General features: G+C 43.6%; 1 protein-coding gene across 1 annotated transcript in view; it reads left to right on the top strand.

Annotated features, from left to right (window-relative positions):
* Nucleotides 1–21953, top strand: part of LOC122558023 (WD repeat-containing protein 70) — a gene marked incomplete at its 5' end in the record, with an annotated part of 164961 nt that overhangs the window by 639 nt on the left and 142369 nt on the right. The window contains 5 exons of the mRNA XM_043706357.1: nucleotides 1034–1112; nucleotides 7705–7906; nucleotides 15883–15942; nucleotides 16105–16238; nucleotides 16584–16737. Of these exons, the coding sequence (XP_043562292.1) occupies nucleotides 1034–1112; nucleotides 7705–7906; nucleotides 15883–15942; nucleotides 16105–16238; nucleotides 16584–16737 (629 nt within the window). The remainder of the gene's footprint in view (nucleotides 1–1033; nucleotides 1113–7704; nucleotides 7907–15882; nucleotides 15943–16104; nucleotides 16239–16583; nucleotides 16738–21953) is intronic.

The raw sequence follows: 21953 nt of genomic DNA, 5'->3' as shown, positions 1-21953 counted from the left end.
AACCAATGTCCTGTACAGCCGCAATATGACCTCCCAACTCCTGTATTCAATACTCTGACCAACGGGGTGGCACCGTGGGGTGGGGGGGGGTGCGACACAGTGGCTCAGTGGTTAGCACTGCTGCCTCACAGCGCCAGGGACGAGGTTCAGTTCATGCATCAGGATGATAGTAAACTAGAGGGTATGTAGGTTAGTTTGATCTTCGAGTAGGATAAAAAGTTGGCACAGTATCAAGGGCCGTAGGGCCTGTATTATGCTGTACTGTTCTGTGTTCCAAGTCTTTCAAAATGTTTTCAAGTCAGGATGTAGGTTTGCTCACTGAGCTGGAAACTAGCCACCAGGATACATGAACACCAACTAGCCACAACACAACATGACCCTCACTCACTAGTATCCTCACACACGGATGAGGAAGGACACCCCTTCGACTGGGCCAATCCATCCATCCATCCTGGGACAAGGCAAACAAAGACACGCACGAGTATTCCAACCAGAACTCTATCAACAAACACATGGAGTTAGACCTCATCTACCACCCCCTGAGAAAAAGATCAAGAAATGACATCACCAAACCAAGGAAACCCAAACATATATATAGAAAGTGAGCCTTACCACCAGTGCTTCATCTGGAAGCTCACTGATGATGTCACATAGTATGGTGATGCAACGTCTGAAAATGAAACTTCCAGCTCAGTGAGCAAACTGATAACCAGAACCTCAATCTGAGCTACAAATCTTCTCAAAATTCACTGTTTTCAAGTCAGTTAGTCTGGAGTCTTAACTCGAGGAGAAAGTGAGGTCTGCAGATGCTGGAGATCAGAGATGGAAATGTGTTGCTGGAAAAGCGCAGCAGGTCAGGCAGCATCCAGGGAACAGGAGAATCGACGTTTCGGGCATTAGCTCATTCCTGAAGAAGGGCTGCTGCGCTTTTCCAGCAACACATTTCCATCTCTGGAGTCTTAACTCAGTCATTAAGATACTTGGTTTTCCTTATTCTTTATTTTTGCTGAATATTTGATGTTTATGCCAACAGAGCAGGAGAGAAGTGTGGAGAGGCCCTCCGATCCAACAAGCTGCGCTGGGAGGTCAGGCCATGCTGGAGATTCAACCAGGTAGCAGCCAAATAGCTGGGTTCTCCCTGCTTGTGCAGACTGTGTGTGTGTGTGTGTGTGTGTGTTTGTGTATCAGAGGAATGGCATATGTACACCTTTGTTAAGTATGTGTACATTTGCGTGTGTGGCGTAAGAGCAAGGGAGGAGCCTTTTCCTGCATGAGGGGATTCTGTGGTTCTTCAGATGGATGTGTGAAACAAGTGTAAATATTGAAATAAACCAAGAACTGCCTGTTGAAGGGATACTGGATCTGAAGTGTTAATTTCTCTCCACAGATGTTGCCAGACCTGCTGCAGCAATTTATGAATTTGTTTTGTGTTAGCTGTGAAAAGGAGAAAAAAGGTTCATTTTGTTTAGAATGAAGCCAACAAGGCATGGCTGGGGGTGGGTGGGGATGTGAGAAAAATGGAGGGCAGAGGACATCGTCTGAAGTTGTGACACTCGAGATGTTGAGCACCAGATGTTGTAAAGTGATGAAGTGGAATAAATTCAACTAGGAACAACCTATCATTTGAGTCATCAAGACCTATAGAACAGAAAATGGCCATCTCATCATGTCCATGCCAGTCAAAAACAACAGCCTAATTATTCTAATCCCATTTTCCAGCAATTGGCCCATAATCCTTGTATGCCTTTACATCACAAGTGCATATCTAAATACTTCGTCAAAATTATGAAGGATTCTGCCTCGAACACCCTTGCATGCAGTGAGTTTCAGATTCCCACCACCTTTTGGGTTAAAATGTTGTCCCTCACATCCCTAAATGGGGAGGGGATGATCTTGTGGTATTATCACTGGACTGTTAATCCAGAGACCGAGGTAATGCTTTGGGAACCCGGGTTTGAATTGCTCCATGGCAGTTGGTGGAATTAGAATTCAACAAAAAAAATCTGGAATGAAGAGTGTAATCTTGACCATGAAACCATTGTTGGAAAAAAAACATCTGGCTCACTCATGTCCTTTCGGGAAAGAGATTGTCTTTGGTACTTGGTCTGGACTGTATATGACTCCAAACCCACAGCAATGTAGTTGATATTTAACTGCCCTCTGGGATGTGCAATAAATGCTGGTCTAGCCAGCAACACTGTCATCTTGTGAATGATTTAAAAATCTTCTTCTTCTTAGCTTCAACCTATGCTCCTTGGTCATTGATTCCCTCCATTAAGGGTGCAAATTTCTTCCTGTCTACTCTATCCACGCGCCACATAATTTTGTTCATTTCATTTGTGTCCTGTCTTAATCTCCTCTTCTCCAATGAAGAGAATCCCAGTCCATCCAAATTTTCCTCATAACTGAAACTCTCCAGCCGAAGCAACATCTTGTATATCTCTTCTGCATCTTCTCCAGTGCTGTTACATTTCTCTTATAATGTGGATTCCAAAATTGCTCACTGTATCATTGCTGTGGCCTAACCAAACTTGTATGCACTTCCCTTCTCTTACACTCCATGCCTCGGCTAATAAAGGCAAGTATCCTATACGCCTCCTTTACCACTTTCTTCACCTATCCTGATTATTTTAAAGGGACCATTGTGTACTCCCTTGCCTTGTTTGACCTGTCCAAGTGCATCGTCTCACATTTATCCAAATTGAATTCCATTTGTTGTTGACCAGCCCAGGCTATCCTCCTCAGTATTTACCACGCCATTAATTTCAGGTTTTGTTTCTGTGAGCTTACTGATAAACCCTCCTATGTTCAAGTCTGTATTATTTATATAAATCACAACAGCAAGGACCCAAGTACTGATGCCTGTGGGATCCTCCAGGACGCAGACAACTAGTCCGAAAATCTCCACTCAACTATTACCCTCTGCTTCCTGCTAGTCAGTACTTTGTGGATCCAATTTGCCAAATGTCCATGGATCATATGGGCTCTTAGCTTTGCTGCCAGTCTCCTATGTTTTAATGAAGGCTAAATAAACTACATCAGGAATACTGTCCTCATCCACTCAGCTGGTCACTTGTTAGAAACATAGAAAATAGGAGCAGGAGTAGGCCATTCGGCCCTTCAAGCATGTGCCACCATTCAATATGAACATGGCTGATGGTGCAATTTCAGTAACCCATTTCCGCTTTCTCTCCATACCCCTTGGTCCCTTTAGCTGCAAGGGCCACATCCAGCTCCCTCTTGAATATATCGAATGAACTGTCCCCAGCAGCTTCCTGTGGGAGAGAATTCCACAGGTTCCCAACTCTGAGTGAAGACATTCTTCCTTATCTCAGTCCTGAATGGCTTACCCTGTATTCTTAGACTGTGACCCCTTGTTCTGGACTTACCCAACATTGGGAACATTCTTCCTGCATCTAGTTTGTCAGGATTTTATGTGTTTCTGAGAGCCCCCTCATTCTTTTAATTTCCAGTGAGTACAACCCCAGTTTTTCCAGTCTTTCCTCAGTCTTTCCTCATATATCAGTCCTGCTATCCTGCAAATTATTCTGGCGAACCTTCGCTGGTCTTCCTCAATAGTAAGAATGTCCCTGCTGTGCTGTTCCAGCAATAAAGTTTCAACTTTGATCTCCAGCATCTGCAGACTCACTTTCTCCTCTAAGAATGTCCTTCCTCAGAGTAGGAGACCAAAACCTGCACGCAATATTCAAGGTGTGGTCTCACCAAGGCCCTGTTTAACTGCTGGAAGACAGCCTTACTACTCACATCCTCTTGTTACGAAGGCCAGTATGCTATTAGCTTCATTGTTTGCTTCAGCATTTTTCAACCTCTGATAGTCAAGATTGAGTCTGACGGTTCAGTATATAATCTTTGTTCTCCATTTTTCTTACATCCCCACATTCCCATGGCTGTATCTTGTAAGCATCACTGATGCTCCTTTTGTGACACTTATCTCTCTCTCACTCCTTTACCACTATTAGCACTCCCTTTGTTTTTTTGTTGTGGGCACTCTCAGAATCTATTTGACTTGCTCTATCAGCAGCAGAAGAATCACCAGAAAAAAAAAAGTCATATTGGACTCAAAATGTTAACTTTTTTTTTCTCTTTCTAATGATGCTACCAGGTCTTCTGAGATTTTCCAGTACTTTATGATTTTACATAAAATTTCCAGCGTCCAAAGTATGTTGCTTTGATTTTTCTTCAGAATCTTTTTTATTTTTATGAGATCATCACGCATTAATCTAAACTCCAGAGAATCCTGACCCAATTTACTTAGTCTCTTAGCATCATTGGATAACCATGTCATCCCAGGACCCAATCTGGTTAACCCTTGTCATGCAGCCTCAAATGCAAGTGCATTTTCCTTAAAAATGGAGGTCAAAATTGCACACACAGCCTTATATAATTATATCAAGTCTTTGTTAGTCTGTATTCCAATCCCCTTGCAATAAAGGCCAATGTATCATTTGGCCTATTTGTTGTTTGTTGTGCCTGCATGTTATTCCTTGTATTATCGCACCCAGGTCTCTTTCAATAAAGACAAGTTTCATGCCTTTTTAAAAAATGTTCCATTCTACAATTTATGTAATAAAACATCACCGTACCGCACTGAAGTACCGTGTTCAGTTTTGATCACCTTTTTATAGGAAGGACATTATTAAACTGGAAAGAGTGCAGAAGGAATTTACAAGGATGTTGCTTGGATTCAGTAGTCCAAATTATAGAACTGAATAAGGTCATGACAGGCATGGATAGGATGAGTGCACTCAGTCTTTTTCCCAGAGTTGGGGAATCAAGGACTTGAGGGCATCAGTTTAAGGTTAAAGGGGAAAAAATGAAAGGGAACCTGGGGGGCAACTGTTTTACACAGAGGGTGGTAGGCATGTGGAATGAGCTGCCAGCAGAAGTGGTTGAAGCAAGTACATTAACAACATTTAAAAGGCATTTGGACAAATACATGATAGGAAAGGATTCGAAGGTTATGTGCCAAGTGCAGGGAAATGGAGTTAGCATAGATGGACATTTTGGTTGGCAGAGACCAGTTTGGGCCAAAGGGCATGTCTTCATGCTGTCGGACTCTGTGATTCTGCCCAAATTGTACTAGATTTGCCATCTTGTTCACTACTCACTGAACTGTTTCTATCTCTTTGCAGCTTCTTTGTTGCATTCTCACAGCACATAGCATATAAATTAGGAATAGAAGTATGCTATTCAGACCCTCGAACCAGTTCCGTCTTTCAATAACCTTGTGGCTGATCTGATTATGGTCGAAACACTTTTTCCCCCATAACTCTTGAATCCCTTGTAGATCAAAATATCTGCCAAGCCTTATCATAAATGTTTGATGACCACATTCCCATGTGAAGAGAACTCCCATGTGAGGGAGTTGCAGAGAAGAAATATTGCCTCATTGCAATCTGAAATGAGAGACTTCTTATTTTGAAGCTGTGGCTCTCAGCTCTAGATTCCTCATGAAGGAAAATATTATATCCTTGCAAGCCCGCTCAAAGTCTTACGTTTTCTTGAGATCCCACCGTACTTAAGGAAGTAGCCATAGAAATAGTAGATGCATTGGTGGTCATCTCCAAGATTCTGTCCAGAAATATTCCTACAGATTGGAAGGTAGCGAATGTAACTTCTCCATTTAAAAAGGGAGGTCAAGAGAAAACAGGGAACTTGAGACCAATGAGTCTAAAGTTAGTATTGGAGAGGATGCTAGTGTATATTATCAAGGATTTTGCAGCAGCGCACTTGGAAAACGATGGTAGAATCAGATATACTCAGACTTACAAAAGGGAAATCATTGACAAATCTACGGGAATTCTTAGACGATATAACTGTTAGGGTTGATCACGGAGAGGATAAAGTGAAGACTGCAGACGCTGGAAATCAGAGTCAAAAAGTGTGGTACTGGAAAAGTGCAGCTGGTCCGGCAGCATCCAAGGAGCAGGAGCGTCGACTTTTCGATTGAGGTTATGCTGGAAACTTCGACTCTCCTGCTTCTCAGTGCTGCCTGACTGGCTATGCTTTTTCAGCACCACACTTTTTACTTTGATCACAGGGAGCCACTGTTAGACACTTTCTCCTATTCTAAATAAATCACATCCAATATGAAGCATAATGGAGTCCATCAGCTCCCACATTATGCAGGTATAACATGTCGCCTGGCCCTGTATGTCTATTTTATTTTTAAACATTTGTAATCTGTAAATGTTTCTCCTATTTATCTTGCATCTGAAAGTAACCTATTATAGTCAAATTAGCTATTGCCCATCAGTGAATATAGTTTTCTTTTGATGTCACTATTTGTTTTGTGCTGGTCCTCCAATCCTGGGCTTCAACTTATCCTGTTTAAAAAAAAAGCCTAACAAACAATGAACCAAATGAGTAAGCAAGACGCACCTCTTCCCCTCTGCACCAAATTCCCTCACTGCTCCAAAATCCCGATTCTTAGGAAGGGTCAACCAATCCAAAGCATTACCTCTGATTTCTCACCACAGATGCTACCAGACCTGCTAAGTTTTTCCAGTAATTTCTGTTTTTGTCCTTATATATTTACTCAGACTATGTCTCGGTTTGGATGTGATCTCTCCTTCGTGACTGTGTAAAGCTTACTGATGCCCATGTGAGCCAGCTCAGCCAGACCTGCCTGTATACCTCCAATACTTCCCCACGCACTGTATCCATTTGGTCAAGAACCTCACTGTCCGTCATAGGATAGAATCATAAAATTCCTTCAGTGTTGAAGCATGCCATTCTGTCCATCTCAATACACCAACCCTCCAAAGAGTACCCTACCCGTCCCTGTAACCCTGCGTTTCGCATGGTGAATCCAGTGAGCCTGCACATCCCTTGCCAATATGAGCAATTTAGCATGGCTAATCCACCTAACCAGCACATTAGATTAGATTACTTACAGTGTGGAAACAGGCCCTTCGGCCCAACAACCTGCACATCTTTGGACTGTGGGAGGAAACCGGAGCACCCGGAGGAAACCCACGCAGACACCGGGAGAACGTGCAAACTCCACACAGTCAGTCGCCTGAGGCGGGAATTGAACCCGGGTCTCTGGCGCAGTGAGGCAGCAGTGCTAACCACTGTGCCACCGTGCCGCCCCATTTTTGGACTGTGGTAGGAAACCGACCAGACACATGGAGATTGACCTAACTCCACACTGAGAGCCACCTGAGGGTGAAATGGAATCTCTAATCTTGGCACTGTGAGGCAGTAGTGCTAACCACCCAACATATGGACATTCTCCTCCTGAGTATAGATTGATGTGAAGGACTCATTTAACACTTCACCAATGTCCTTTGGCTCCAGAAACAAATTTCCCTCTTGATCTGTCCTGGACACTCCTCTTTCACTGGCTTTTTTTAGCATATTGTGATTACTTTTACCTTGAGGACTTTTTAACTCTAAGATGATTGTATAATCTTGACTCATTATTTATTACAAGCCCTACAAAAGCCTTTTCTGTGTGGCCAAAGCATCCTGTTCTTAGAAGGTACTTTGAATGTATGAACTCATCCTCAAGGCGAACTTGGGTTAGTTTGAATTAATCAATAAGAAGAATAAAATTGCTCGTAATTGTTGTAATTTGTTTCTTACAAACCATTTTTTAAAATAATGTTTTTAGCAGTGTACCTGAAAGTTGAGCTGTCTTTGTGCTGCACATCTCACTGTCGTTTATCTCTCTGGCAGATCACCTGTTAACAGTGAAAGTGGAAGTGATGACAGTGACAATGAAAGTGAAAAAACTGGACCCACTTTACCGTCACAGATGAGTAGATTGGATGTTGAGGGGGAGAGTGCTATGGGTCCCCCTCTACCCCAGGGATACGGCAAACAGCAATGTGAGACAGACGAAGAGGATGATGATGAGGAGGAGGAGGATGAAGATGAAGTGAGTGAGATTTCTATTTGAGGATTTGAGAACCAAGATGTGGATGTTTCATTTCATACTTTCCAAATGGATTTTAATGATGGTTTTAAAAGGGGCCACAGAATTCATGTTTTGGGCAGGATGAAAAGAAGAATATTTTTGTGCAGTGAGTGGTGAATGGATAGCTCTGTTGGCTGAATGGTTTGTGATGCAGAGTGACACCAACAGCATGAGTTCAATCTCCACACCAACTGAGGCTACCGTGAGAGAGACTCGTACTCACCCTCTCTCCTGACGAAAACATTTGGGAAGACAAAGGAATGGGTAAAGGTCAGCCTAGGAGATTGAATAGCTGCTAATGGGGACCATTACTGGCTGACAGTGGGTAGTTTGTGGTAGCAACCTGGTATTGACAGGGTAGTTGGAGATAAGCTTTCTCCCAGGGCGAATGATTCAGGAATGAGAGGTCACGCTTTCAAGGTGAAAGGTGAAAAGTTTAAAGGGGATACACGCGGCACATGCTTTACACAGAGGGTGGTTTGGAATACGTTGCCAGCAGAGGTAGTAAAGGCAGGCGCGGTAGATTCATTTAAGGTGCATCTGGACAGATGCATGAGTAGGTGGGGAGCAGAGGGATACAGATGCTTAGGAATTGGGTGACAGGTTTAGACAGTGGATTTGAATCGGCTCAGGCTTGGAGGGCCGTAGGGCCTGTTCCTGGGCTGTAAATTTTCTTCATTCTTTGTTCAGCCGATGTGATGACAAGTCTTGGTGTGTGAGCATTGGGGTAAGGACATTTTGGCTCCGGGTGCTCCGGTTTCCTCCCACAGTCCAAAGATGTGCAGGTCAGGTGAATTGGCCATGCTATATTGCCCGTAGTGTTAGGTTAAAGGGGTAAATGTAGGGGTATGGGTGGGTTGCGCTTCGGCGGGTCGGTGTGGACTTGTTGGGCCGAAGGGCCTGTTTCCACACTAAGTAATCTAATCTAATCTGACATGGCAAAAGGTGCCGAAGGTCTAAAATTGTACAAGTTAATATTGAGTCCAGAAAGCTGCAGGGTCCCAAGCAGAGAATGAGATGCTGTTCTTCCAGCTTGCGTTAAGCTTCACTAGAGCACTGCAGCAAGCCTGAAACAGAGATATTGGCCAGGGAATATGACGGTGTGTTACAATAGCATGCAATTTGAAGCTCAAGATCATTTTTGCAGACAGAAAGTAGGTGTTCTGTAAAGCAGTCACCCAGTCTGCACTTTGTTTCCCTTCTGTAGAGGAGACCACATTGTGAGCAGCAAGTCCAGTAGACCAGATTGAATCTCTGCTTCACCTGGAAGGTGTGTCTGGGGCCTTGGATACTGAGGAGGGAGGAAGTAAACAAGTTAAACTTCTGTGATTGCAGGCGAAGGTGCCATGGTGGTGTGAGGTGTTATTGGGAGTGGAGGAGGAGTGGACCAGAGTATTCTGGAGGGAATGATCCCTGGAGATGGCTAACAAGGGAGGGAGGGGAATATGTGTCTGATGGTAACATCCTGCTGGAGATGTTGGAAATGACAGCCTATGCTCCTTTGAATGTCAATGCTGGTGGGATGGTAGGTGAGCATAAGGGGCCCCTATCGCTGTGGGAGAGAAGAGAGGAGTTGAGGGCCCAAGTGCAAGCGATGGGTGGGATCCAGCTGAGAACTTGTCAACCATATGCTGGGGAGTCTTTGATTGAAGATGATGATGAATATTTCCAAGGCACACTTGTAGAAGCTGGCATCATCATACCATACATGATAGAAACAGAGGAAGTGGGAGAATAGAATAAAGTCTTTACAGGAAGTAAGGTGTGAGAATATATAGTCAAAGTAACTGTGGGAATCAGTTGGTTTGTCGTGAATATTGGTGGCCAGCCTATCCCTGGAAATGGAAACAGAGATGTTGAGGAAGGGAATGGAGGAGTCAGGGATGGACCAGGTGAAATTGAGAGCAGGTTGGAAATTGGGCATGAAATAGATAAACTTTTCCAACTCCGAATGAGAGAAGGCAGCATCACAGATGATGGCATCGATGTTGCAAAGAAAGAGATGTGGTTGGGGACTGGATTAGGACTGTTCCACATAACCCACAAAGAGACAGTCGTCACTGCAGCCCATTCTGTTGCCCATGGCCACCTCTTTGACCTGAGAAAGTTGGAAAAGTTAAAGGAAAGGTTATAGCGTTATATAGCACGGAAACAGATGCTTCGTTCCAACCCGCCCATGCGACCAGATATCCTAAACTGATCTTGTCCCATTTGCCAGCATTTGGACCATATCCCCCTCAGCCCTGTTCATGTCCTCATCCAGATGCCTTTTCAATGTTGTAATTGCACCAGCTTCCACAATGTTCTCTCCATACACGCACCACTTTTTGTGTGAAAAAGTTGCCCCTCAATTCCCTTTTAAATCTTTCCCCCTCCCCTTAAACCTGTGCCTATTTGTTTTAGACTGCCCTATCCTTGGAAAAAGACATTGGCTATTCACCTTATCCATGCTCCTGATGATTTTATAAATCTCTATAACGTCACCCCTCAGCTTCCGATGCCCCAGGGAAAGCAGCCCCTGCCTATTCATCCTTTGCCTGTAGCTCAAACCCTCCAATCACAGCCTAGACCTTCCTAGACCTTCCTCCCCTTCCTAGACCTTTCTCATGCTCCTGATGATTTTATAAATCTCTATAACGTCACCCCTCAGCTTCCGATGCCCCAGGGAAAGCAGCCCCTGCCTATTCATCCTTTGCCTGTAGCTCAAATCCTCCAATCACAGCAACATGTTTGAAATTTGTTGTGAACTCTTTCAAGTTTAATACCTTTCATGTAGCAAGGAGACCAGAAAGTTGTTCAAAGTGAGGATAAGCTCAGCCAGGCAGACAAGGTTGGTGGTAGATGGGCACAATTCAAGCTTTTTTTCCTTATGGACAATGGACTTGTAAAGGGACTGCATGTGCATGGTAAAGAGGAGGCAGCTGAAGCCCATGAACCAGAAATTCTGAAACTGACATACAGTGTCAGAAGAATTGCAGATTAAGTGGAAAAGAACTGGACAAGAGGTGAAAAAAATAGACTTGAGGTAGGAAGAAATGAGTTCTGAGGCCAGAGTGAGCAGAAGCTTAGAGTCGTACAGTACAGAAACAGATCCTTTGGTCCAACTCGTCCATGCTGACCAGATATGCTGTATAAATCTCGCAGACCTGGTATAAATCTCACCATCCCCTGTATGAAAAATTACCCCTCATGGACTCTTTTATATCTCTTCCCTCTCACCTTAACCTGATGCCCTCTAGTTTTAGACTCTCCGACTATGGAATAAAGCTGTTGGCTATCTATCTTATCTATGCTTCTCATGATTTTGTAGACCTTTATTAAGGTCATCCCTCAGTCTTCTATGTTCCAGGGTAAAATTGACTTCACTAGTTTCCAAATCTCCTCTCCCCTCCCTCATCCCAGATCCAAACCTCCAACTCGACACCACTCTCTTGACCTATCCTACCTGTCCATTTTCCTTCCCACCTATCTGACCAACTAACCCCACCAACCTACCACAAATGTCCCCCAAGTGCATCTACCTATCGCCTTCCTAGCTAGTCCCCCCCCTCCCCCCAGCCCCACCGCCACCCCTCTATTTATTTCTCAGCCCCCTTCCTCCTCTATATTCCTGATGAAGGGCATAAGGCGGAAACATCGACTCTCTTGTTCCTCAAATGATGCCTGACCTGCTATGCTTTCCAGCACCACACTTTTCGACTCCAGGTTAAAGTTCCCTGCCTATCCAAGCTCTCCTCTTAACTCAAACCTTCCAGTCCAGGTAGCATCCTATTAACTCTTTTCTGCACTTTTCCTATTTTAATAATATTCTTTCTATAGTAGGGTGACCAGAACTGCGTGCACTACTCCAAAAACGGCCTCACCAACAGCTGCATCAAGTCACTCAGTGCTCTGACTGATGAGAGCAAGCATGCTGAAAGTGGCCTTCACTACCCTGTTTGCCTGTGCCTCCACTTTCAAGGCGCTATGAAACTGTGCCCTGAGATCTCTGTCCTTTTTGTGGATTTTGGGAGGGAGGTTAGACTGGTATGTTTGGGGTTGGGAGACAATGAGCTTGGAAGCAGTTGGGGTGAGATCACTCGATGAATTGAAATTAGTGACCATTATGGACACAGTAGCCTGATGTTCCATCATGGGATCATGGTGTAGGGGGAGATAGTAGGTGGTATATCAGAGCTGACGCTCAGCGCTTGGCAATGTAGAAGTCAGAACACCAAACAACAGCGAGAACTGTCAACGTGACATTGATAATTCTTGATGAAGGGCATTTGCCCGAAACGTCGATTTTCGTGCTCCTCAGATGCTGCCTGACCTGCTGCACTTTTCCAGCACCACACTCTCATGTCAGATATCATAGGCAGCAAGTGATCGAGTTAAGCAATTTCACAACCAACAAATCAGACTGAACCTCTGCTGTCCTGCCACATCCAGTTGTGAATGATGGTGAACAATTGAACAACTAACTGGAGGAGGAGGCTCCATAAATATCCACATCCTAAATAAGGGAAGAGCCCACCTCATCAGTGCAAAAGATAAGGCTGAAGCTTTGCAACAATCTTCAACCAGAATTGCTGAGTGAATGACCTATCTCAGCCTCCTCCCAACTGATCTCCAGCATCATGGAGACCAGTCTTCAACTAATTTGTTTCACTCCATGTGATATCACAAAATGGTTGGGGACACTACATCCTGCAAAGGCCTGATAACATTTCTGAAATGGTGCTGCAGACTGCTCCTTCAGAACTTGGAACAGGACAAATCCAACCTGACAAATTGCCATTCCATTGATGGAAGATACCAACAACAGTGCTACCAAGCAACACCTGCTTCGCAACAACCTGCTCATTGACGTCCAGTCTGGGTTTCAGCGTAGCCACTTAATTTCTAACCTCATTACAGCCTTGGTTCAAACATGGACAAGAGCTAAATTCCAAAGGTAAGTGTGACAGCCTCTGATATCCAGGTTGCATTCAACACAGTGTGGCATCAAAAAGTCCTAATAAAACTGCAATCAGTGGATATCAAGGGAGAAAATTTCCTCTTGGTTGGAGTCATACCTGGTACAAAGGAAGATGGTTGTGGTTGTTGGTCAGTTATCTCAGCTCCAGGTCATCTCTACAGGAGTTCCTCAGGTAGGTGAGGTAGGCACAACTATTTTCAGCTGTTTCCATCAATGCCCTTCCCTCCATTGTAAGGTCAGAAGTGGAGATTGCACAATGATTGGTGCCATTTGTGACTCCTCAGGTACTGAAGCAGTCCATGTTCAAATGCAATGAGATCTGGACAATATCCAGGTTTGCCCCTTGACATTCAATGACACTGCCATCAGTTATTTCCCCTCTATTAACGTCCTTGGGGTTACATTGATCAAAAACTGAACTGGATTCACCATATTAATACAGTGGCAATTAGAGCAGATCAGAGGCTTGGAATATTACACTGAGTAACTCACCACCTGGCACCTCAAAGTCTGTCCACAGTCAGCAGTGTGACAGAATAATCCCCACTCAGTTGTGTGAATGCAACTTTAACAGCACTCAAGAAATTTGACATTATCTGGGTCAAAGCAACCTGCTCGATAATACTGGTTGGGGAGAAGTGGATACGATGCCAGTCTTAGCTTCCAACACTGTAGGGAATCGAAGACTGGCATCGTATCCACTTCTCCCCAACCAATCCTCAGTAGCAGCAGTAAGTATTATCTACACGATGTACTGCAGAAATTCACCAAAGATCCTTAACACCTTCCAAAACGACAATCACTTTAGTCTCAAAGTACAAGGGCAGGAGATACATGGGAACACCACAATCTGCAAGTTGCCCTCAAAGCCACTCACCATCCTGACTTGGAAATATATCACTGTTCCTTCATTGTTGCTAGGTGAAAATTTTGGAACACCCTCTGTAGGGATATCGTAGGTCTACCAACAACACATGGACTGCAACATTTCAAGAAGGCACCTCATCACAAGCATCTCAAGAGCACTTTGGGATGGGATAAAAATGTTTGCACAACCAGCATGTCCACATCCCACAAGTGACAGAGAAAAAAAGGGTGATAGAGGGCACAAGCCCTCAAGACATGCAAGAAGAATTTAGATGAAGACAAAAATGCCAAGGCATACAAGGCTGTGGGCCACATGCATAAAAATGGATCGGAATAGATGGATGTTTGATGTCCAGCATGGACACAATGGCTGAAGAGCCTCTATCCGTACTGTAAAAAGTCTGACTCTTGCTGTCTCAATTGAGGATAATAGAAATGACTGGAAATGTTAACTTTCTCTTTCCTTCGGTCCTGCCAGACCAGTTGAGTTTCTCCAACACCTGTTTTATTTTAGCTGTATAATCCAGATTTATTCATAGAATTCACATTTCACCAATTACAGTGATAGGATTTGGATGCATGTCCCCACTACATTAGGGAGAAAGTGAGGTCTGCAGATGCTGGAGATCAGAGATGGAAATGTGTTGCTGGAAAAGCGCAGCAGGTCAGGCAGCATCCAGGGAACAGGAGAATCGATGTTTCGGGCATTAGCTCATTCCTGAAGAAGTGCTAATGCCCGAAACGTCGATTCTCCTGTTCCCTAGATGCTGCCTGACCTGTTGTGCTTTTCCAGCAACACATTTCCATCCCAGTACATTAGGCCCTGCTTTTGATTGGACCGGTTCTGATTCCACTACAATAGACAATAGGTGCAGGAGTAGGCCATTCTGTCCTTCGAGCCAGCACCACCAATCATTATGATCATGGCTGATCATCCTCAATCAGTATCCTATTCCTGCTTATCCCTATAACCCTTGATTCCACTATCTTTAAGAGCTCTATCCAACTCTTTCTTGAAAGCCTTTAATAATCTTATATGTCTCAATCAGATCCCCTCTCGGCCTTCTAAACTCAAGTGTATACAAGCCCAGTTGCTCCAATCTTTCAACATAAGATAGTCCCACCGTTCCAGGAATTGACCTCGTGAACCTACGCTGCACTCCCTCAATAGCCAGAATGTCTTTCTTCAAGTTTGGAGACCAAAACTGCACACAATATTCCAGGTGCAATCTCACCAGGGCCCTGTACAGCTGCAGAAGGACCTCTTTGCTTCTGTACGCTACCATCTCCCGTCACTGTACCATTTGTAGATGACTTGCAGATAGGTTGGAGGCTATGTGGTAAAGATGAAATAGCAAGGCTGCAGACAAATATGGATACATGAACTGATCAAAAATCTGACAGATTGATTGCTTGATTATTGTTGTCACATGTACCAAGAGCTGAAAATGTGTTGCTGGAAAAGCGCAGCAGGTCAGGCAGCATCGAGGGAACAGGAGAATCGACGTTTCGGGCATATGCCCTTCTTCAGGAACCAAGAACATGTACCAAGATACAATGGAAAGTTTGTTTTGCATGCTAGCCAGGCAGATCATACAACACAGTGTGTGTCAGGGTAGCAGAACAGAGTGCAGAACACAGTGTTACAGATTGATTAAGCTGTAGGAAATGTGAAGTTGTTTATTTTGGCAGGAAGAATACAAGAGCAGATATAATTTAAATGGAGAATGACTGCTGAATTCCAAGATGTAGAGAAATCTAGATGTTCTAATTTTGTGTGTCACAAAGGAGTAGTTTGCAGATACATAAAGTGATTTAAAAGGCCAAAGAGAAAGATAGAAAAGTACAAAGCAAAAATGGAAGGCAGAGGAAACGAGGGCTCATGGCAAATGGAGGAAGGAAAGTAGAAAAATGTCAAAACAAAAATTTTTTCCAACATGCGATATCTGAAAGCATGACACATTTACAATAAGTTAAATGAATTATCAACACAAATGGTTACGAATGGATAGCAAATGATAGCAATGACAAAAACGTAATGTCAGTTTGACTATACAAGTTGAAGTGCTGATCGAAGCTGAATAACCGTGTTCCTTTTATCTTTCTCTAGAACCCATTAAAACGGATTCCAGACTCGCATGAAATCACACTAACCCATGGCAAAAAAACGGTGAGTGAGGGTTTTGTTCAGCCTTGACAGTGTGCAGGCTGTAGAAGTACTTATTTTGTAAAGACCGTACCTTTATTTCTCAGTATGTTTGGTTGTGGACTGAAATGGGAAAATAACTGTTGTAAAAGCCAAGGATTGTGGAAAGATTTCTTGTGGCTGCAGGTGTCAGCACTGGGACTGGATCCTTCGGGGGCACGACTTGTCACTGGGGGCTACGATTACGAGGTGAAGCTCTGGGACTTTGCAGGAATGGATGCCTCATTACAGGCATTTCGATCATTACAGCCCTGTGAGTGGTGAGTGGCTACGCTGTGAACTCCTCTGTATTTCAGGACAATTACTTCCCTCCCCCACCTCTTTCCTGACCAACAACTGATAGCATTCCCAGTCCACCTCCAATCTTTCCTTAACTTTCCAAACACTAATCCCACAGAACCTCTTCAAACTTCTCAAAAGACTATCCTAAATCCCCTCCTAATCACTCTTAACCCCGAATGCCACTTACTGCTGAGTTGGATGCAGTGGCAGTGAGCAAGACAGGCGAAGGGCAGTGTTAGAACCATGGGGCATTCCAGAAGTGGTGTGGATAGCACAGGCTGTTGGATGCTGTGTTTTTTAGTTTTGTTTTTTTTTCATTGTAGCCATCAGATTAAGTCATTGCAGTACAGCTCAACAGGAGATGTGATTCTGTGCGTGGCTGGAAGTGCCCAGGCCAAGGTGTTGGACCGTGATGGCTTTCAGGTGATGGAGTGTGTAAAAGGCGACCAATACATTGTTGATCAAGCTAAGACCAAGGTACCAGAGCGCTTTATGTTAATACTTGAGTTCCATGTCTCCTAGTACCTGGCAGCCTCTCTTGCTAACATTGCTGGCTCTTCTTTTAAGGAAATGTTTTACTGAATGAATAATCTAGAGGCTTTGAGAAATCAGCTGAGATACCACAATGGCCTCCAGAGGAATCTAAATTCAAAATTTAAATCTGGAATAATTTTTTTTGTCTTGTTGATAATTATCATGAACCTGACTAGATTCTGACGAAAAACTTACCCAATTCACCAATGTCCTTCAGAGAATGAGATCTGTTGTCCTGATCCATTTTGGTTGATGTATGATTCCAGACCCACAGCCATGTGGTTACCTCTTACTGTCTTCTGAAATGACTGAGCAAGACCCTGAAATGTTCTAATTCTGCCAGGGGTTTGTTTGAAACAAGCTTGAGCAACAGCATCTTAACTTGCAATTCTGGATTTAAAGATTGAGCTCAACAATTTCAGACCCATAATGGTTATGCTCTGCCATTTGGCAGTTTGCATCTTGGTTTTTGGGCATAGTGGTTTATTATGGTACATTTAGTTTGGGTCAGTGCCATGTCTGTTTACTACAGCCATGAAGACTCCAACTGCACCTTACTTATTTAATCTCTGTCCTCTAATCTGTCTCATACCTTTCTCTCGTTCTTCCCCTGTCTCCACTGATTCGGCAAACAAAATCCATCACACTTCTACCTTCCTTCAGTTCTGAAGAAATTATTTTTGAATTGGAGTGTTGACTCTTATTTTCTCTTCTCCAAAGGAACAGCTGCTGAGTTTTTCCAACACTTTATGGTTTTGTGTTTGGTCCTTCGCCTGGTCTTGGTCACAAGTGCAAACAGGATTTCAACATTTAACCATCAAACTAGTCCATCGTGTTTGAGATGTCTATGTCTGAATCACAGAATGTTTTCCGTAAGGGAGTGACCCTGGACATATTGGATGCATTAGTCATCATCTTTCATAATTCTATAGACACAGGAATAGATTGGAGGGTGGCAAATATAACTGCACTATTTAAAAAGGGAGAGAAAAACAGAGCTGCAAACCAGTTAGGGTAACATCAGCAATGGGGCACCTGCTGAAGTCTATGTAAAAGATGTGATAACAGAATATTTCAAAAGCATTAATGAGATTGGACAAAGCCACCATGGATTTATGAATGGTAAATAACTCTTACCAAATTGACTAGAGATTTCTGAGTGTGTAACTATAAGAATAGGTAAGGGAGAATCAGTGGATGTGGTGTACACTCTATTCTGATATAACGCGATAGTTTGGTTGCTGTGCGATCTTACCTTATAAGAAAATCATGCAATAGACTTGCCATTTAAGCTAATGGGGCTGGAATCATATTATACAACTTAGAACTACAGCGCAGGTCAGGCTCTTCAGCCCTCGATGTTGTGTTGACCTGTGAAACCAATCTGAAGCCCATTTAACCTACACTATTCCATTTTCATCCATATATTTATCCAGTGACCATTTAAGTGCTCTTAAAGTTGGCGAGTCTACTGCTGTTACAACCTGCACATTCCACGCTCCTACTACTCTCTGACAAAAGAAACTATCTCTGATATCTGTCCAATATCTATCACCCCTCAATTTAAAGCTATGTCCCCTCAAGTTAGACAGTACTAGCCTCAGAAAACGGCTCTCACAGTCCACCCTATCTAACCCTCTGATTAACTTATGTCTCAATTTGTCACCTCTCAACCTTCTTCTCTCCAATGAAAACAGCCTTAAGTCCCTCAGCCTTTTCTCATAAGACCATCCCTCCAGACCAGGCAACATCCTAGAAAATCTCCTCTGCACTTTTTCCAAAGCTTCCAAATCCTTCCTATAATGTGATGACCAGAACTATATGCAGTGCTCCAAGTGCGGTTGCACCAGAGCTTTGCACAGCTGCAAGTTGATCTCATGGCTCCGAAACTCAATCCCTCTACCAATAAAAGCTAACATACTCTATGCCTTCTTAACAACCCTATCAATCTGGGTGGCAACTTTCAGGAATCTATGAACATGAGCACCGAGGTAGATCTGCTTATCTACACTACCAAGAATCTTACCATTCACCGAGTGCTCTGCATTCCTGTTACTCCTTCCAAAGTGAATCACCTCACACTTTTCTGCATTAAACTCCATTTTCCACCTCTCAGCCCAGCTCTGCAGCTTACATATATCCCTCTGTAACCTGCAATATCCTTCAGCACGATCCACAACTCCACAGGCTGTAGTGTCATGTGGAAAGTTACTAACCCATCCTTCTACCCCCAAATCCAGGTAATTTATAAAAATGACAAACAGCAGTGGCCTCAAAACAGATCCTTGTGGTACACCACTCAGAACTGAACTCCAGGATGAATACTTCCGATGAACCACCACCCTCTGTCTTCTTTCAACGAGCCAATTTCTCATCCAAACCGCCAAATCACCTTCAATCACATGCCTCTGTGTTTTCTACAATAGCCTACTTTGGGTTACCTTATCAAGCACCTTAGTGTAATCTATATGCACCACATCAACTACTTTATCCTCATCCATCTGTTTGGTCATCTTCTGAAAGAACTGAATAAAGTTTGCGAGGCACAAGCTACTCTTCGCAAAACTTGATTGACTATCCCTAATCAAATTCTGGCACTATTCCTGTAGACAATAACGACGTAAAGATCAAAGCCAAAGGCTCTGCAAACTCCTCCCTGGTTTCCCAGAGAATCCCAGGATAAATCCCATCCAGCCCAGGTGACTTATTCTATTTTCACACTTTCCAGAATTGCTAACACCTCCTCCTTGTGAACCTCAATCCCATCTAGTCTCGTAGCCTGTATCTTGGTATTCTCCTTGACAGTGTGAATACAGATGAAAAATATTCATTTAATGCTTCTTCTATCTTCTTGGACACCATGCGCAACTTCCCACGGCTGTCCTTGATTGGCCCTCATCTTTCTCTAGTCATTCTTTTATTCCTGACATTCCTATAGACAGCTTTAGGTTTTTCCTTGATCCTAATTCCTATAGACAGCTTTAGGTTTTTCCTTGATCCTACCTGCCAACAACTTCTCATGTCCCCTTCTGGCTCTCCTTAGCTCTCTCTTTAAGTCTTTCCTGACCAACTTGTAACACGAACTGAGCCCTCACGCATCATCCTAACATAAGCCTTCTTCTTCCTCTTGACAAGAGATTCAACTTCTTCAGTAAACCACAGTCCCACGCTCGACCACTTCTTCCCTGCCTGACAGGTACATACTTAGCAAGGACACGCAGTAGCTGTTCCTTGAATAAGCTCCACATTTCAATTGAGGCCATTCCCTGCATCCCAAATCTTGCCTAATCACATCATAGTTGCCTTTCCCCCAGCTATAACTCTTGCCCTGCGGTATATACTTATCCCTTTCCATCGCTAAAGTGAAAATAACCAAATCGTGGTCACTACCACCAACGTGTTGACCAACCTCCAAATCTAACACCAACCTCCAAATCTAATTGGCCGGGTTCATTCCCCAGTACCAAATCCAATGTGGCCTAGCCCCTTGTTGGCCTGTCTACATACTGTGTCAGGAAACCCTCCTGCACACTGGACAAAAACTGACCCATCTAAAGTACTCAAACTACGGTATTCCCAGTCAATATTTGGGAAGTTAAAGTCACCCATAACAACTATCCTGTCACACTCACTCCTATCCAGGAATACCTCTGCTATCCTTTCCTCTACATCTCTGGAACTATTTGGAGGCCAAGAGCAAACTCACAACAGGGTGACCTCTTCTTTCCTGTTTGTAACCTCAGCCAGTGCAGGTAAGGAAAGTTCACATTCTACAAATAATAGTCTAAATTCTTCAATCATGTTAAAGTCACTTCGCATTGAAGAAACATGCCTGATAGCAGAACCTACGGTATTTGAATTTTTGTAAGTCTTTTGATGAGGTGAACTATAAGAAGTTAGTAGGCACAATTAAAGCCCATGGAACAGCGATCGTATATTGGCATGAATTGAGATTTGTTGACAGACAGGAAACAGATAGATCATAGAATCCCAACAGTGTGGAAACAGGCCCATTGGCCCAGCAAGTCCACACTGACCCTTCGAAGAGAAACCCACCCAATCTATTCCCTGAACCTATTACTCTACATTTATCCCTAACGAATGCACCTGACCTACACATCCCTGAACACTATGGGCAACTTAGCATAGCTGGTTCACCTAACCTGCACATCTTTGGATTGTGGGAGGAAACCAGAGCACCTGGAGGAAACCCAAGCACACACGGAGAGAACGTGTCTCCACACAGACAGTCACCCGAGGCTAGAATCGAACCTGGGACCCTGGTGCTGTGAGGCAGCAGTGCTAACCACTGAGCCACCGTGCCACTACAGCAAGGGAAAATCAATGGGTCTTTTTCTGAGTGGAAGGCAGTAATGAGTGGTGTACTGCAAGGATCACTGCTTGGGCCTCAGCTGTTTGCAACATTTCTATAAATGAAATGGGAAGTGTCATGGGAAATCACGTGTGGGAAATCGTGCCTCAATAACATAATTGAGTTTTTTGCAAAAATAACCAAAAGGATTGATGAAGGCAGAGCGGCAGACGTGATCTATGTGGACTTCAGTAAGGCATTTGACAAGATTCCGCATGGTAGACTGGTAAGCAAGATTGGATCATATGGAGTACAGGGAGACCTAGACATTTGGATACAGAACTAACTCAAAGGTAGAAGACAGAGGGTGGTGGTGGAGGGTTTATTTTCAGACTGAAGGCCTGTGACCAGCTGTGTGCCACAAGAATCAGTCCTGGGCCCACTGATTTTTGTTATTTATACAAATGATTTGGTTATGAACATAGCAGGTATAGTTAATAAGTTTGCAGGTGACACTAAAATTAGATATGTAGTGGACTGCGAAGAAGGTTACCTCAAAGCTCAACAGGACCTTGATCCTTTGGGTTGAGAAGTGGCAGATGCTTAATTTAGATAAATGTGAAATTCTGCATTTTGGAAAGGCAAATCAGGGCAGGACTTATACACGTGTACCGAGGCACAGTGAAAAGCTTTGTCTTGTGAGCGATACAGGCAGATCACAGAGTTAAGTAGCATAGATAGTAAATAATAGGTAAACAGCAGCAAAAACAAAAACACAGGTACAGGCGAATGTTAAGAGTTTGTGAGTCCATTCAGTATTCTAACAACAGTAGGGTAGAAACTGTTT

The sequence above is a fragment of the Chiloscyllium plagiosum genome, chromosome 16 (genome assembly GCF_004010195.1).
Source record: "Chiloscyllium plagiosum isolate BGI_BamShark_2017 chromosome 16, ASM401019v2, whole genome shotgun sequence".
Lineage (NCBI taxonomy): Eukaryota > Metazoa > Chordata > Chondrichthyes > Orectolobiformes > Hemiscylliidae > Chiloscyllium > Chiloscyllium plagiosum.
This window is presented reverse-complemented; position numbering and strand designations above follow the sequence as displayed.